The sequence below is a fragment of the Urocampus carinirostris genome, chromosome 18 (genome assembly GCF_059441175.1).
Source record: "Urocampus carinirostris isolate Australia breed hairy pipefish chromosome 18, RoL_Ucar_1.0, whole genome shotgun sequence".
Classification (NCBI taxonomy): Eukaryota; Metazoa; Chordata; class Actinopteri; order Syngnathiformes; family Syngnathidae; genus Urocampus; species Urocampus carinirostris.
In genome coordinates, this window is record NC_142366.1 from 13,902,338 (window position 1) to 13,917,111 (window position 14,774).

General features: G+C 38.3%; 1 protein-coding gene across 1 annotated transcript; it reads right to left on the reverse strand.

The window, feature by feature from the left end:
- Positions 1 to 1,028: 1,028 nt before the first annotated feature.
- urad (ureidoimidazoline (2-oxo-4-hydroxy-4-carboxy-5-) decarboxylase) lies at positions 1,029 to 12,130 on the reverse strand. The gene is made up of 8 exons (XM_088322461.1): positions 11,842 to 12,130; positions 8,968 to 9,157; positions 5,430 to 5,534; positions 5,159 to 5,363; positions 3,590 to 3,743; positions 3,445 to 3,527; positions 3,124 to 3,312; positions 1,029 to 1,869 (listed from the first exon to the last, which is right to left on the reverse strand). Exons 1-8 carry the CDS (start codon positions 11,919 to 11,921, stop codon positions 1,520 to 1,522), a joined length of 1,356 nt encoding a protein of 451 aa, XP_088178587.1. The 5' UTR covers positions 11,922 to 12,130; the 3' UTR covers positions 1,029 to 1,519.
- Between the last annotated feature and the right edge of the window lie 2,644 nt (positions 12,131 to 14,774).

Genomic DNA, 14,774 nt, shown 5'->3' on the forward strand with positions numbered 1-14,774 from the left:
ATAAACCTTGACCGGACTAGTATTTTAGTCTGCTGCTTTATCTTAAAGCGAGAATAAGTCTTTGTATGTGAATACAAACTTGATTCCTGTTCTCCTTGGTTCCTTCCCCTAATCACAAACGTTCCTGGGACCTGTTATTATGGGCAATAAATGCAAAATATAAATATAAATTTTTCAACACGTGTACTCTTCTAAGAGTCTACGGCTTTTCTCATCTTAAAAAAGCCAGGTGATATGAAAAAAATGTATTGATTTTTAAAATTTAAACATCCATCCATTATCTGCACCGCTTATCCTCAGTTGGGTCGCGGGGGTGCTGGAGCCCATCCCAGCTATCATCAGGTAGTGGGCAGGGGACACCCTGAACTGGTTGCCAACCAATCGCAGGGCACACAGAGACAGACAACTCACTCGCTCATTCACACCTCGGGACAATTTGAACTGGCCAATTAACCTGACATGCATGTTTTTGGAATGTGGGAGGAAACCGGAGTGCCCGGAGGAAACCCAATCAAGCACGGGGAGAACATGCAAACTTCACACAGGAAGGTTCGATCTCATGACCTCAGAACTGTGCCGCACACGCGCTAACAACTGCGCCGCTGTGCTGCTCCCAAATTTGAGCAATACAAAAAAAATTTGCCTCAAGACTATTATTTTAGTCTGCGGCTGCTTTAACCCATAGTGTCAATAAACTGTTCCAACGATTGCATTCGATTTTCGTTTTGGTTAAAGGTTGCCAATTCAGTTTTGAATAAGTGATTTTTTTTAATATTCTGGGGACAAATTTGGTTTCTAGCGTAAAAATCAGAGAGCGTAATAAAATGGTCCACTTTTTAAAGGTAGAGTGACATGTTTGAGTAGTTTTTAAATGGTTGAAAGTAAAATATCTTCTAATAAGTGTATGTGTTACCAATGCCCCAAAGAGTTCAAAGAGCCTTTATATATTTTTATTCACCGCGTTTATCTGCCTTTATCTTACTTTTAGCAAAGTTATTCTGTGACACACAACTCATTAAGAAGCAGGGTAGGAAGGATGGAAAGGCATTTAATGCTTGTGCCAAGGTTTTTTGTTAGTGTAGCCTGAAAATCATAAAAGTAAGGACAGTCCAAACGCCAACCCTACCCCACAAATTGATGAAAAAAGAAGAGTGTACAGTATTGTACTTAAGGAATGAGCTGACTGAGCAATTGCGAATTCAAGCCTGGAGATGGCGACAGAGGGTAGCATAATTTCAAGTATAAAACACCACCTTTAACTTGAAAAGACATTTATCCATGTGTTGTCAGACTGACGAGATAGCATTTATCTCATTTTCCCACGTGTTGGAGCTCCAATGTTTTTGTTCTGATACAGATTTGTTTGATTATAAGGTCGTTAAGTACCGAGATACCGCTGTACTTTTCAACAACTACCTGAATCATTCCCCCCCCCAAAAAAAAGATTTAAAAAAAAAAGAGCACCTCCATCCTGCCAAGTGTGTATGACATCCATCTCAATCCAGAAAATACAAACATCTTAAAACTCAACAGCGTCGTCATCGCGCACGAGGTCCCGTAATCGCAGACGACATATCTTCTTGACCTCCTCGATGGCGCGCTCTCTCTCCTCCGAGCAGCCGTTTGCGACGCGGCCGCGCATCTCCTGGAAAATGCCGGCCATGTCGTTCATGCGGGCACAGATGACAAAAGGGAAGCCGAAGCGCTCCTTGTATTCCTCGTTCAAGCAGGATATGGTGCAGGCCTCATCTGCGCTCAGCGTGTCCAGGCCCAGACCCATTTGCTCATTCATGGATTCCTGGGTCAAGGTGCCAGTGTAGAGATCTCGGCTTGTCAAATCTGGGTGGCACCTGAGGATCCCTTCTTTGCCTGGACACAGTTGAGGATTAATCAACATAAAGGGAAAAAAAACTAGTACAGTAGAGCCCGGGATATGAGATGAATCAGTTCTGAGGTGAGGATCGCAATACGAAATTGATGTGTAGCCGGTGATGGTAACCTATCATAAATATTTAATGAGAGAGAGAGAGAGAGAGAATTTGTTTTTCAAATAAATTGTTTTGTGAGTTAGTATAATTACATGAGTCAGTCAGTTTGTCAGTCAGCCAGCTAGTTCATTTAGATACAGAGACTAAAGAGATTAAGTCACACTGCATAGGATAAAATTGTTATTCTTAAACAAAAATCAATTAACAGTGCATTGTGAAATTATACGAGTGTATCTATGTCTACATTTCTTAAACAGATATTAACAATTAATATTGATTCTCCAGGACTTCAGTGCTTTGTTACATTATTAAATTAAGCTGCAGTATTACAGCAAGGGTCAGTAAAGAGTCAATATGAAACACTGAAAAGTGAACCTTTTGGCTAAAACAGCTGAGACAAAGTCTCATTGGTTCACAAAGATTCACCTTGCCTAGTAACGTGTATTTGATTGAATAACATTCTAAATAAATTTCCATGTAAATGAAAAATGACTTTTGATTTACCTTCAAATTTAGTGTGACGTGACTTGAACTGGTAGAGTGGAGTAGGGGGTGGATGCAGAGAAGAGGGAATGGCAACACCAGATTGAATTTTGTTATATTTCTAAATGCTCTTACTGCTGCAACAAATGAAATGTCCCCATTGTGGGACGAATAAATGATTGTCTTATCTAAAACTAAATTGATTTTAAATTATCCACATGCAATGATCATCATGGTCATAGAAAATGTGCTTGCTTTAATCGCTTTTTTATTTTTAATAATAGCAGACAAGCATGAGCAGAAAAACATCTTATAGACGTCATATGCACTAACATCCAAAAGATTGGATTTGATACGTTTTGGGCACGCAAAATAATTTCTTAACAAAAAGGGCTTAAAAACATCTTATACTGGACAGTGAAGTGAAAATGTCGTAAGACAGGCATGACCAAATTGGGTGAATTTATTAAAAGACCGTTCAAAAAAAGCCAGGCTGAATAGTCGGACCTCACACATTTTAAGCTTACCGAATCTGGCCCGCTTTCGGAAAAGTTTGGACACCCCTGTCGAAAACCATGGATGCCATACCCCGGCGATCTACTGTATTATTTAAAACTAGAGCGCCATCTGGGGGGCCTTAACGCCGACTCACCCAAATCCGAAAGAGCGTCAATAAAGTCGCAGATTGCCATCTCCAAAGCGTCAACATCGGCGAAGGGACGCTGGCCGCAGACCGCCGCCGCCACCATGGGGCATTTCTCCACCACGTTCCCAAAAATCTCCACAAACTTCTCGTAAGGGAGCAGATTAACCCTGGAGAGCTCCATGTTCTCCTGGACGTCTGCTCAGCGATAAAAAAATGTTTCAAACAATCATTCAGCTAAAGTCCAATGTCCTTTTCTGGATCATTTTGACCTGCTCGGTTAATGTTTTTACAAAAAAAAAAAATCTTGGCACTTAGGTACAAAATTACCTAAATCCGTGTTATCTTCTCCTTTCTCCTCCTGTTTCGATTCATTGTCGAGGTCTAGTTTGGCCAGCCCGGAACTGACCCATCTTGCAAAAAAAAAAGTTAATAGGTGCACTTTACTGGATTTATTAATAAAAAAGAATATTACTTTTGCAACGTATGTGGATGCGGGAGATTAATATGGAGGGACTCCCTTAGGTAGTCATAGGCCTTGGGTCCGTGAAAGTGGAGCGTGACTGCAAAATCTCTCTGCTCTTTTGTGTACTGGCGGCTGTGTTTGGAGAGCAGGTGAACGGGAATATCTGGAAAGGCCGGAAAATTAGTGACAAACCATTAAAAAAAACCAGGATGGTTAACACCTTCGGTGCTGTTGACAGTTGTAGATGTTAATTATGTGTTTACATTAGTTGGTTGGAGGACCAATCCTGTCATATGAAGAAATAAATGTATGAATAAGTACTTACAAATATTTTACGTCAGTGAATGAACACATAACTTGAATGAATGAAAACTTTATTCGAACATCAAAATAAAAACAGAACAAAAACAATAACTCAACAACAAAATAACGTTACATAATATGTTCGAAAAGGGGTAGTTAGAAGCAAATGCTTATATTACCATATTAAATTGTAATTTGTCCATATATTGCTATTTATGCATTTTGTCATTTGATTTCTGAATATATTTTGTTGTGTATTTTGTTATTTATTACTGTATTTTTTCATTTATGTAGTCATTTGTTTATTTCAGTTTTTATTTTGTTGTGTATTTTGTCAATTATTTTTTTATGTATTTGTCATGTATTTTGTTTCGTATTTGGTCATTTGTTTAATCAAGTCATGTTTATTTGGATAGCCCTAAATCACAAGAAGTCTCAAAGGGCTGTACAGACGACAGATTATTGCAAACCACAGACTAATATGACACCATCCCCTGATCTAAAACCTACATGAGGGCAAGGAAAAACTCAAAAACCTCAATATGAGGAAAATGAAGAAATCTTAGGAAGGGATCGCATAGTATTTTATCTTTTGTTGTTGTTGATTTTTAATTATTTTTATCATATTTCCTGTGCTTATCAGCTTCTTTTTTTCATTTTTGTCTTTTTCTTTATTTTCATCTCCATTATGTATGATATTTGGTAATGTTGGGATTAAAGCAAGAAAATGTTTGGTACCCAAAAGAGTCGGCTCTATGTAGTGAACTGAGCCAGTAAAAAACGGTTCCCTAAAAGGAATTGTAAATCCTATCTAAGTAAACTCCAATAAAGGCAACACTGCGGTGTTTCGTATTTGCCCAGAAATTTTTCAATTATTTGACATACAACTTCTTTTTATAGTAATAGAAATAGTGACTTCCCCTGATAACTTGTTACTTTGACTATGGAGTAATTCAATCACTAACTTAGTTACTTTTTGGAAGAAGTAATGAGTAACTATTACTACTTTTTTTAAGTAACGTGCCCAATACTGATCACAACTGTCATTTGTGAGAAAATAAATACAGAATTAAAAAACATAAATTGCATTCGTGTCATATTTAGGTATTGCGAGATGTATTCATGTGTTTACTTCTTTATATTGTATCAATACATTTGTTTATACGAATGGCAGGATAGCTCCTCCATTCAAAATTAGTAAAAATCTCGTCCTTTCTATTTATTTTTTTATAGGTCAAATCCCAATTTTTCTGAGCCGGGTGAGGGATTCTTCACCTGAGTAGATATCGAGGCGTTCCTTCAACTCGTCGTTGAGGATTTTCTTCACCTCCAAGTCCTCCAGGAGGCAACTGACTGTGTTCCTAGCCCGGCGCTCTCGATCCTTGGCGTTCCTCTTCTCCCGTTCCAGGCTCTCCAACCTCGCCAAGGCTTCGCTGAGTTTAACCCTCAGCTCGGCAGGCGTGGATGCGTACGCGTGGTCCTGGAAGGAAAGTTCAGCCCGATTGTCGGCAAAAGGTAGAGATTTTGCATCGGAATTATCACTCACAACGGTGGGCGGAGGCACGGGCGCAGGTTTGGGTGCGGGCGGCGGGGGCGGCTGTACTGGGAGAGGCTCGCGAGCCTTCTGTGAAGTTTGAGACATCCTGGGGGCCTTCACATACAAATGAAAGGTTGAAATGATCACCATGTTACATTCAGGGTTCGTACAACTTTTTCATGGCCAAATTCAAGCACTTTGTAAGGACCTTCAAAGACACTTATACAATTTCTCCAGTATCATTAAAATAACATATCCGCTGTAAATCATGTATTTTGCAGAGCCACAAAAATATCTGCGATATACATATGCAGTGTGTCCATTTATCAAGACAAATGATTTTTACATCTTGAGTAAATCGCGAATATATTTTTATTTGAGACAAATGCCTCTCCATATGAGCTTTTGGTAACAATGACTAATATGTAGCCTACATTCCAGTTGCAGGAAGTTCTTCCCATTTCTATTTACCACTGGGAAACACTACCTTACAGATACGTTGTGTAATATTTGACCACTAGATGGCACTGTATTGTCTAACGCGAACAAAAACTTGTGCCAAATGAGGACAGCTTGTAAGCATGATGCCAGACAAACATGTCAGCAACTACTAGGTATGAATTCTGCTATGTAAAAGAAATACACATTTCTAGACCTTTGAATATATATAAACATCAACATTGATATGATTATGTATTTTTGCTCATTACTCAAATCATTTTTTTACTAAATGAAGGGTTTTTGTACCATTAGGAGGCACTAATTATAACACACTGTCCCTTTATTTTTTGCATGGGCCGTAATGTCTAAAATGTATACGTAATCCTTGTACTAATAAATAGTTCATAGTGCCCTGTTTAATTGTAGAATGGACTCTTAATAGAACAATGCTGTACAAACTAATGCCAGGTGCAGTTACTTGTGAGAGAAGAAAAAAAAGCAGTGACAAAGCAAAACCGCCAGGGAGCAGTGTCGGCGCAATTTTTGTCCAGCAACAATTACAAGCATATACAGGCACTTCACCCACAATCCAAGCAATTTTGAATCCTTGCAACTACATAATTTCAAGTATTTCAAGCACCCGTACAAACCCTGTAAATTAGTGTCAGTCATTTTGGTTTAGGGGCACGTGGTACAAAAAGCACTCTCACAGGGATCGGACTGGTAAATAATATCCGCGGGTTCGAGAGCATTCTCCATTCGGGCCCCGGTGCTGTGGAATGCTCTTCCCCCTGAGATTCGATCTGCAACCTCAGTGGAACTGTTTCAATCTAAGCTTAAAACACACTTCTAATTTATAGCAGATGAAAAACCTATATCTTATGTATATATCTGTATTATTTGTTATTGCAACATCCACTGCCGCCTGGTCATCCTGAAAGGGAAATTACCTCATGTGTGGTCTCTTCTCAAGGTTTCTTCATTTTCCTCATGTTGAGGTTTTTGAGTTTTTCCTTGTGCCGCTTATGTACCATGTAGGTTTTAGATCAGGGGATGGTGTAATAGTCTGTGGTTTGCAACAAACTGGTCTGTGCACCCGTTTGAGACTCTTTGTGATTAAGGGCTTTACAAATAAACATGACTTGACTTAAAAAGTGCCTTAGCTGTAGGGCTAGGGATCTTTGGAAGGCTCAAATTTTAAATATGATAATGATTCAGGGGTGTAAGATCTAATTACCGTAAATTCTTGACTATAAGCCACTAATTTTTCCAAAATGTTCAGCCCTCCGGCTTACTCAGTGGAGCGGCCAATTTATGTAATTTTTCTAACGGCCACCAACCGCACTCGAGTACAAAAGGAAAGATTTAGACCGGTGGAATAAGTGCGCCGATGTAGACTGCATCCTCTTAGTTTACGTTCGAATTGTTTGTACGACAAAGGTCCTTTCCGATATTGAGGAAGACGTCCCTAATGACATCTGTTATAGGAAGAAAGATGAGAATGGTTTACCGTGAAATTCACAATTACGGGATGCTTTTTTTTGATGGACACGTTTGATGCATTGCGAGCGTGATCCTACTAGCGTGTTGGCACCTTTGAAAGGAACGGTTTAGGATGAAAGTTATATTATTATTATTGAAGCTTTGAAAACTATCTCGGTGTACCGTCTTTCTTTGTAAATATGTGTAATATGTATTTGCAACTGTATATTTTTGTAATGTATTTATTTGAGACACTTCTGCACGAGCGAATGAAAAAAGAGGGGCGGAGCAAACGCGGGCTGATGGGAGGTGGGGACCGATAAAGGTGGGTGTTTGTAGATAGATAGATAGATAGATAGATACTTTATTCATCCCCGAAGGGAAATTCACTTTTCCAGCAGCATCCCTGAGCTGAGAACAATCGAAACAATCGAAAATAACACGGGAGCTGCTGGAGTGGCTGCCATTCGTGACGGCGCCGGAGAAACGATTCAATTTGAATCATGTACAAACAAAAAAACAATTGAATCATGTACAAGAAACGATTCAATTTGAATCATGTACAAACAAACAAACAATGGACGCAGCAGACAATAGTAGATATATATTCTTCCCACCCTTACCTTTGGAAATATACACTTTTTTTCCTTGGATTACTATCAACGGGTACCCAGAATATGCAGGTCTGCAGCAAACCATAAGTACTTGTATCATTTTGGATTCATTATGCTGGCTGTGATTCATGAAATGTATTCTTCAATGGAGGAAATTAAGCTTCAATTGCAGGATCTGATGGTTAGCTTGGTTAAATTTTGTACTTGTGCTATGCTTGATGATGCGGGCGGGCGCATGCGGCTCATATACAGGAGCGGCTTGTGTGTGTGCAAAATCGGTTTTGATCTTAAAATGAGGTTGGTGCGGCATATAATCAGGTATGCTCTATAGTCCGGAATTTACGGTAAACAATTGTTGTTTTTGTCTCCTTCAATGCTTTTTTTCTTTTATGAAGATTTAATCTCTTGCAGGGGTTATTAACTGTGCATTTGTATTAAAAAAAAAAAAAAAGAAAAAAGAAAAACAATTTAAAAAAAAATAAAAAATCCCCTTATAGTCAATGGCACAGTGAGCATTATTTAGCGCATCTTAGTGGTTTAAAAAAAAAACTCATTGAAAAAGAACAATATCGACTAAGTGAATTTTTTAAATTGTCGTTGGTTAACAACTGTTTGATTTGTTGTACATATCCTTAGCCTCACATAGAGGGAGCTGACATGTTTGTCAACGATCTTGCTGTTACAGGAACCCCAAAAAACAATAACCTGTATTTCTTTCTTTTTCCCTTTCTAATTTAGTTTCTTGCATTTTTCCTTTTCCTTTCCTTTCTTTTTTCCTCCCTCTTTGTTTTCTCTGCTTTGCTTTTTCTATTTTTATTCGTTCATTTTCCCGTTTTGTCTTTTTTAGGGAGTAGCGCTCGGCTTTAGCACCATCAAGTGGAAAACTGCAGCACCTTATTTGAGGCGAAGCAAACTTTTTTTTCCCTTGCTCCTTTCCCAACGTTGTCTACCGGACATATTAAATCTGTTTATGGGCCTGATTCAACAGACACCCCTGCCCTATGCCCTACCTTATTGTCAGGAGGTTTGAAGCAGCAGACGGGAACGGTTCCTTCTCGCAGACGGACTGTCTGACCCGTTCTGTCAAAGTCCTGCGGTCTGAAGTGCTCACTACACAGCATGGTCGAAGAGTTAGAGGGGAATCCTCCTCTGCGGACGTTTTTTTCCCATTTTTTTCTCATCACTCGATCTTTCGGGAACCTATATATGCCAGAGAAAGTTTAGTAAAAGTATCATGACCATGAAGGCCAAATTTGAGTATTTTTGGACAACAAAACATGTATTTTCAAGAATAATGGCCTAACGCTGCTGGGCTTGGCGTTGCCAGGCATTCTACTTGCGCGAGGTTGTTGGGACGGTGGTTTGTTGAAAAAGCGCCATGGAGCCACTAAGCAGTGCCAAAGAGCCACATGCCTGCATGCAGCTCCAGAGCCGCTTGTACACGAAAGCATATGTTTATCGATTTTGTTGGTATTTATTGGGGTTGCCTTGACACCAAACTTTGCTAGAAACAACTGTAAATTTTCACAAAAACTGGTCCAGACGTTTCGGAGCCTGTAAGCTACATACGAACACACACGCACTCAAGTCGGGCTTTATAAGTAAGTTTAGATTAGATATGAGCAAGAATTGCTTAACCCTCGTTTTTGTCATTTTAGGACCATATTTGTACTTATTTTTTTATTATTTTTACAGCTAACATGGAAATGTGAATTAAAAACAACTTTTTCTTAATCTAATTTTAAGACCAATCTAGAAAAAGTCACAACATCTAAAGTTAAATAAAATAGAATCGAGGTATTTTTTCTGGGTTTTTAAAAGGGGTTTCCATAACTTACAAATATTCTTCTTGCTGTCACAATCTTCTGGCTGAAATCAACATGGCAGCGTATGTCAATTTTCCTTTTGTTGCACGATAAGTATGAAACATTTTTCGATGCGCTGAAAAAAAAAATCTTCCCTTTACATCTTTTTTAGAGATTGGGTTAGCATTTGGACTGTATTTGAAACAGTCCTTTTCTTACTTCCACCATTTTCGATCAATATCAACAACGGACATGATACTTCAGGGGAAAACATGTAATAAAGACTATGAAGAGGAAAAAAAGATAAAAGACTCAGAAAAAAAGACAGAAAAAAATACATAATGCTTTGAGACAGGCCTAAATTATAATAATAGTACAATGTTTGCGAATGAAAAGGAGTAGTGCACGGTAACATTAGTGCAATGTAAAGAAGTGCAATAACATTTGGCATCGACGAAAAATAAAAAAATTAGCAAGGTATGTTTTCAGTTTTGTGTGCCCGTTTATATATTTCATGTATCATGTATTTATTTATTGTCCACTAGGTGGCGAAAAGTTACACACTGACACTTTAGAGATGTTAAATATCAATTTTACAAAAAGAAAAAGTTAAAGTCTTAAAATTAGATTTTTTTTTAATCTTATATATTAATGAAAAATATTTGTCCTTGTTTTAAAGTAAAATGTTCACTTTTAATGTAGCACAGTGGCGGGGTGGTTAACGCACAGCCCCACAGAGCGGAGATACTGCAGCCTCACCATGCAGTGTTTGCATGTTCTCCTCGTGCCTTTGCGGGTTACTCCTGCACTCCGGTTTCCTCCCACATTCCCCAAAACATGCATGTCATGTTACTTTGCCGGTCCAAATTGTCCCTAGGTGTGAATGAATGAGTGAGGTATCTCTCTGTGTGCCCTGCAACTGTCTGGCAACCAGTTCAGGGTACAGGAAATGGATGGATGTTTTTTTTTTTTTTTTTAAATGAGTCAAAATCTCTTCTTTGTTTATTAGCGACCAATATAGTAAGATTTTTGGGGGTTTTGGAAGTGTGGTTATCCTACGTGATATTTTTTAAAGAAGCTTAGGAAGTAAAGCGCTTGTCTTGGGATCCAGGGGTCGCAGTTTCGATTCCCGGCTCCTCTGTGTTATACATTGAAGTGTCCTTGGGCAGGACACTGAATCCCTGATGCCCCCGATAAGCTAGTAGGTGCCTTGCATGGCTGACACTGCTATCGGTATGTGAGTGTGTGTGAAAGGGTAAGTGTGAAGCACATTGTAAAGCACTTTGGGAGGTCTTCATTGACTTGAAAAGCGCTATATAAATGTAGACCATTTAGATTTATATCTTCTTGGGTTGGAAAAATATACTTGAGTTAATAAAGCTTTTTAAAACCACTAAATAGCAATACCTGATTATCCTTTTGAGCTGTTAAATATTTGCAAATATGTTAGATGCCCTAGAAATATTAAATTATTTACACTAAATTGTACCGTACAGTTATCAATTAAATCAAAGTATTTGGGCGTTTTGTATGATTTGATAAACAGTTATAATTCACCACTACAATAAATCAGGTTAGCTCCTTCTAGGTGAGCCCTATCTTATACACTGTCTAAAAAGAAATTTCTTGACCTACGAGTATTTTTAAGAACGCACGTTTATATGATAGTTTATGTATTTTTGCTAATTATTCAAACCAATGTTTTTTAATGAATTCTGGGGGTTTTCAATCTCTAATAGGCGCCAAATAATACATAATATAAATCTCCCGTCTCCTTCCTGTGGCATCCTGCTGTCCTCCACAGGTCAGTTTAGGTACTGCAAAACAACAAACATCGACAAAGCGCTTTTTAAAAGTCGCGCACAGGAGGGGATTTTAGGGAGTTTGTAGTTAAAATATGTCCAGGCAATTTACGCAAATAACAAGGTAATTTCAAAATCCTATTATTACGAAAAAAAACTTGCAGGTTGGTTTCAGTAAAGGAATTCAAGAGCCATGCATGGATTTAGCCGTTAAATCTGGAAACACTATTTTGATCGTGAACGAGTACATTGTTTCCGGTAAATCGCTTGTTTTTACCTGTGAAAAGTAATCCCACGAGCTCTGGATTCGGCTGTACAGCGGTTGGTACAAGTCATGGAAGAACACGAATGAGGCATGTTGTTCCTTCGATCTGTTCGATACGCCACATACAAAATGGCGACGATGTCGACGTGTGATCTCGCGCACCCAAGTAGTTGTTTATGAACTTCTTTACTCAAAAAGTCTAAGGTACGTGTGCAAAATAAAATGGTCGAGTATGTTTGTGGATGTTTTCCTTTTTGGAAAAAAAATAACAGAGAAGTCCTGTTAAAACCTTTTTGACGTATGACGGAAATAACGCAATGGGTAATGGCGGTCGTCCTATGATAGACGTCAAATCAAAGAGAAAACCCGTCGTCATTGGCTTAGGTTGTATTTCGGTTTTGTAACGCCATTGGTCGAGATGCTTGTCATTCATTCGCACGCCCGGACGAGTACTGGGATTTCCAGCTCTTTTAAAAGAACCGGCTTTTTTGGCACGGCTCACTAAATAGGCCCGGCCTTTTCAGCTCTCAAACGGCTCTTCAGAAATTATGCCGCTACAAACCTAATGGGTAGAGGATACAAACAAACAAATCGATATATATATTACCAATAATAAAACATGCACAAAATATATAATGGATTTAAAAACTTTCATGTGGTGGAGAAAACTCCTACCCCCCAAAAAAGAGAGGGATGGGCATCACCAGGCTGTACTTTGCCAAAGACATACCACAAAAAGTGGTGCCTCTATGACACTCAAGGTTAAGGGATCCCTGAAACATGATTACACTACTATATTATAAAACAAGGATTAGGAATCTATGGCCTGTGATTATATATATTAGAATAAGTATTTCTGGCTTAGGGATGGAATTTAACTCATAAATTTCATAATCCCTTCAATTCCATTAAATGTAAAACTGACTTTGCATATTCACAGGCAGGTCATTCTACATTGCACACAATGCCTCGTTTCTGTTTTACAAGTATATATAGGGCGCAGTCTCGACTACAGTTTACAGTCAAGGTATCACACCAACAGACCCCGTTCTGGCTGTACATTGCTAAAGAATCCATCATATGGAAGCTCATTAAACAATCTAAATTCACTATTGAGATACTCTAGAATAATAACCCACAGAACAAACTGTAAACACCGCAATATGCCAGCAAGTCACCCAGAACAATTTGATTGGGTGAGCGGAGCTCTGCAGCCAGCGCACTTTCTCTGCTCTCTCGAACGCCCTTAATCATTAGGAGTCTCAAAGGGCTGCACAGACCACAGATCATTGCAAACTATAGACTATTATGACACCATCCCCTGATCTAAAACCTACATGAGGGCAAGGAAGAAACCTTGGGAAGCAACTGCACATGAGGTAACCCCTCCTTCCAGGATGACCAGGCTGCAATGGATGTTGCATTAACAAACAATAAAATAAAAAATAAAATATAAAATAATTAAAGTATAATATAAAATCAAAAGGATGACCCGGTTGCAACGGATGTAGCATTAACAGACAATACACAGATATTGTCAACATAAAATATATGTCATTCATAAGCAATAGAATAGAAGTGTGTTTGAAGCCTAGACTTAAACAATTCCACTGAAATTGCAGATCGACTCACAGGGGGCAGGGCTTTCCACAAGACCTAGGCCCAAATGTCAAACGCTCTCGAACCTGCGGATTTCTTCTTGGCTCTTATAGATAAACCAAAATATTTACTAGGAAGGGAAATGCATTGGTATAATTCTTGTTTGCAGTATTTTGAGACATATTTTACAAAATAACTCTGCTTGCAATCTGTTTAGAAACCATTATTTAAGATAAAATAACGGTCAAAATGGGCCTTAACAATCTTAAGTTACTGCGGGAAAGGAGATAAGTTTAAAGTGGTATTGTAATGCCCCTTGATGTAATCAAAGACACACTCAGTCGCTAATTAAGTCTTGTTGACAATTTAATAATAACAACAAGCAATATAAACATTCACACACTCACGTCACGTCCTATCTTAAAGCGTCCATGTGTGAACACAAAAAAGTCAAAGTCAGCTTTATTGTCAATTCTGCAGCATAAACAGATAATTTAAATTACGTTTCTCTCAGCCCTCATTGTCTAGAAGATAATAAAACAAACTCTATGCTAGAACACACTACTCTGAGACACACAGATAGACTGTACGACACATAAGTCATAAAGTGCATATGGTATCTTTTGTAAACTAAAGTTTCGATCATTTCAAAGAGCCTGCTCACAAAGCTGTTACGTTCGCGAATGACACATCACTTACCCGCACCGCTGATTGGTCAGTTACGACAACGGTTTTGTTTTCAAATTATAATCCTCATTCAAGTTATTTCTCTGTTTGATTTTTGATTTTATATTCCCGAGGTAAATTGTATTGACATAACAAAGATGTTAAAAGTGTCAGGAAAATATGTTAAAAAGTCATATTGCCAGATATAACGAAGTTGTGAATATGCTTGATTGCTGTTATGATTGTCGAGAAGGGTTGTTCAAACCTCACATTGTTTGTTTGTTGTTATTAGTGTCAATAAATTTGTTCCCCCCCCCAAAAAAATGCCGTAATTTATTCCAAAATACTGGTTGGAATAGGAGGAAACATATTTGTATAAATGTAAGTGAGACTGGGTAGAGTTATAACACATTTTGCATTCTCCCTTGCTTTATGATCTTTTGTTGTATTCATCTCAAAATTGTATACAAGGTACGATAATTTGTCATTTACAAGTACACAATCAATCAATGGTAGTACTGTACTATAGCTCTGAAAGCGACACAGTGTTACCATGGTTCCCACGGATCCTTAAAAAGTCTCAAAAGGCATTGAATGTATTAGTCTCAAAATAAAGCCTTATTTGGCATTAACATTTCTCAATCCAATTTTCGTAAGTCTTAAAACTGTGAACACAATAA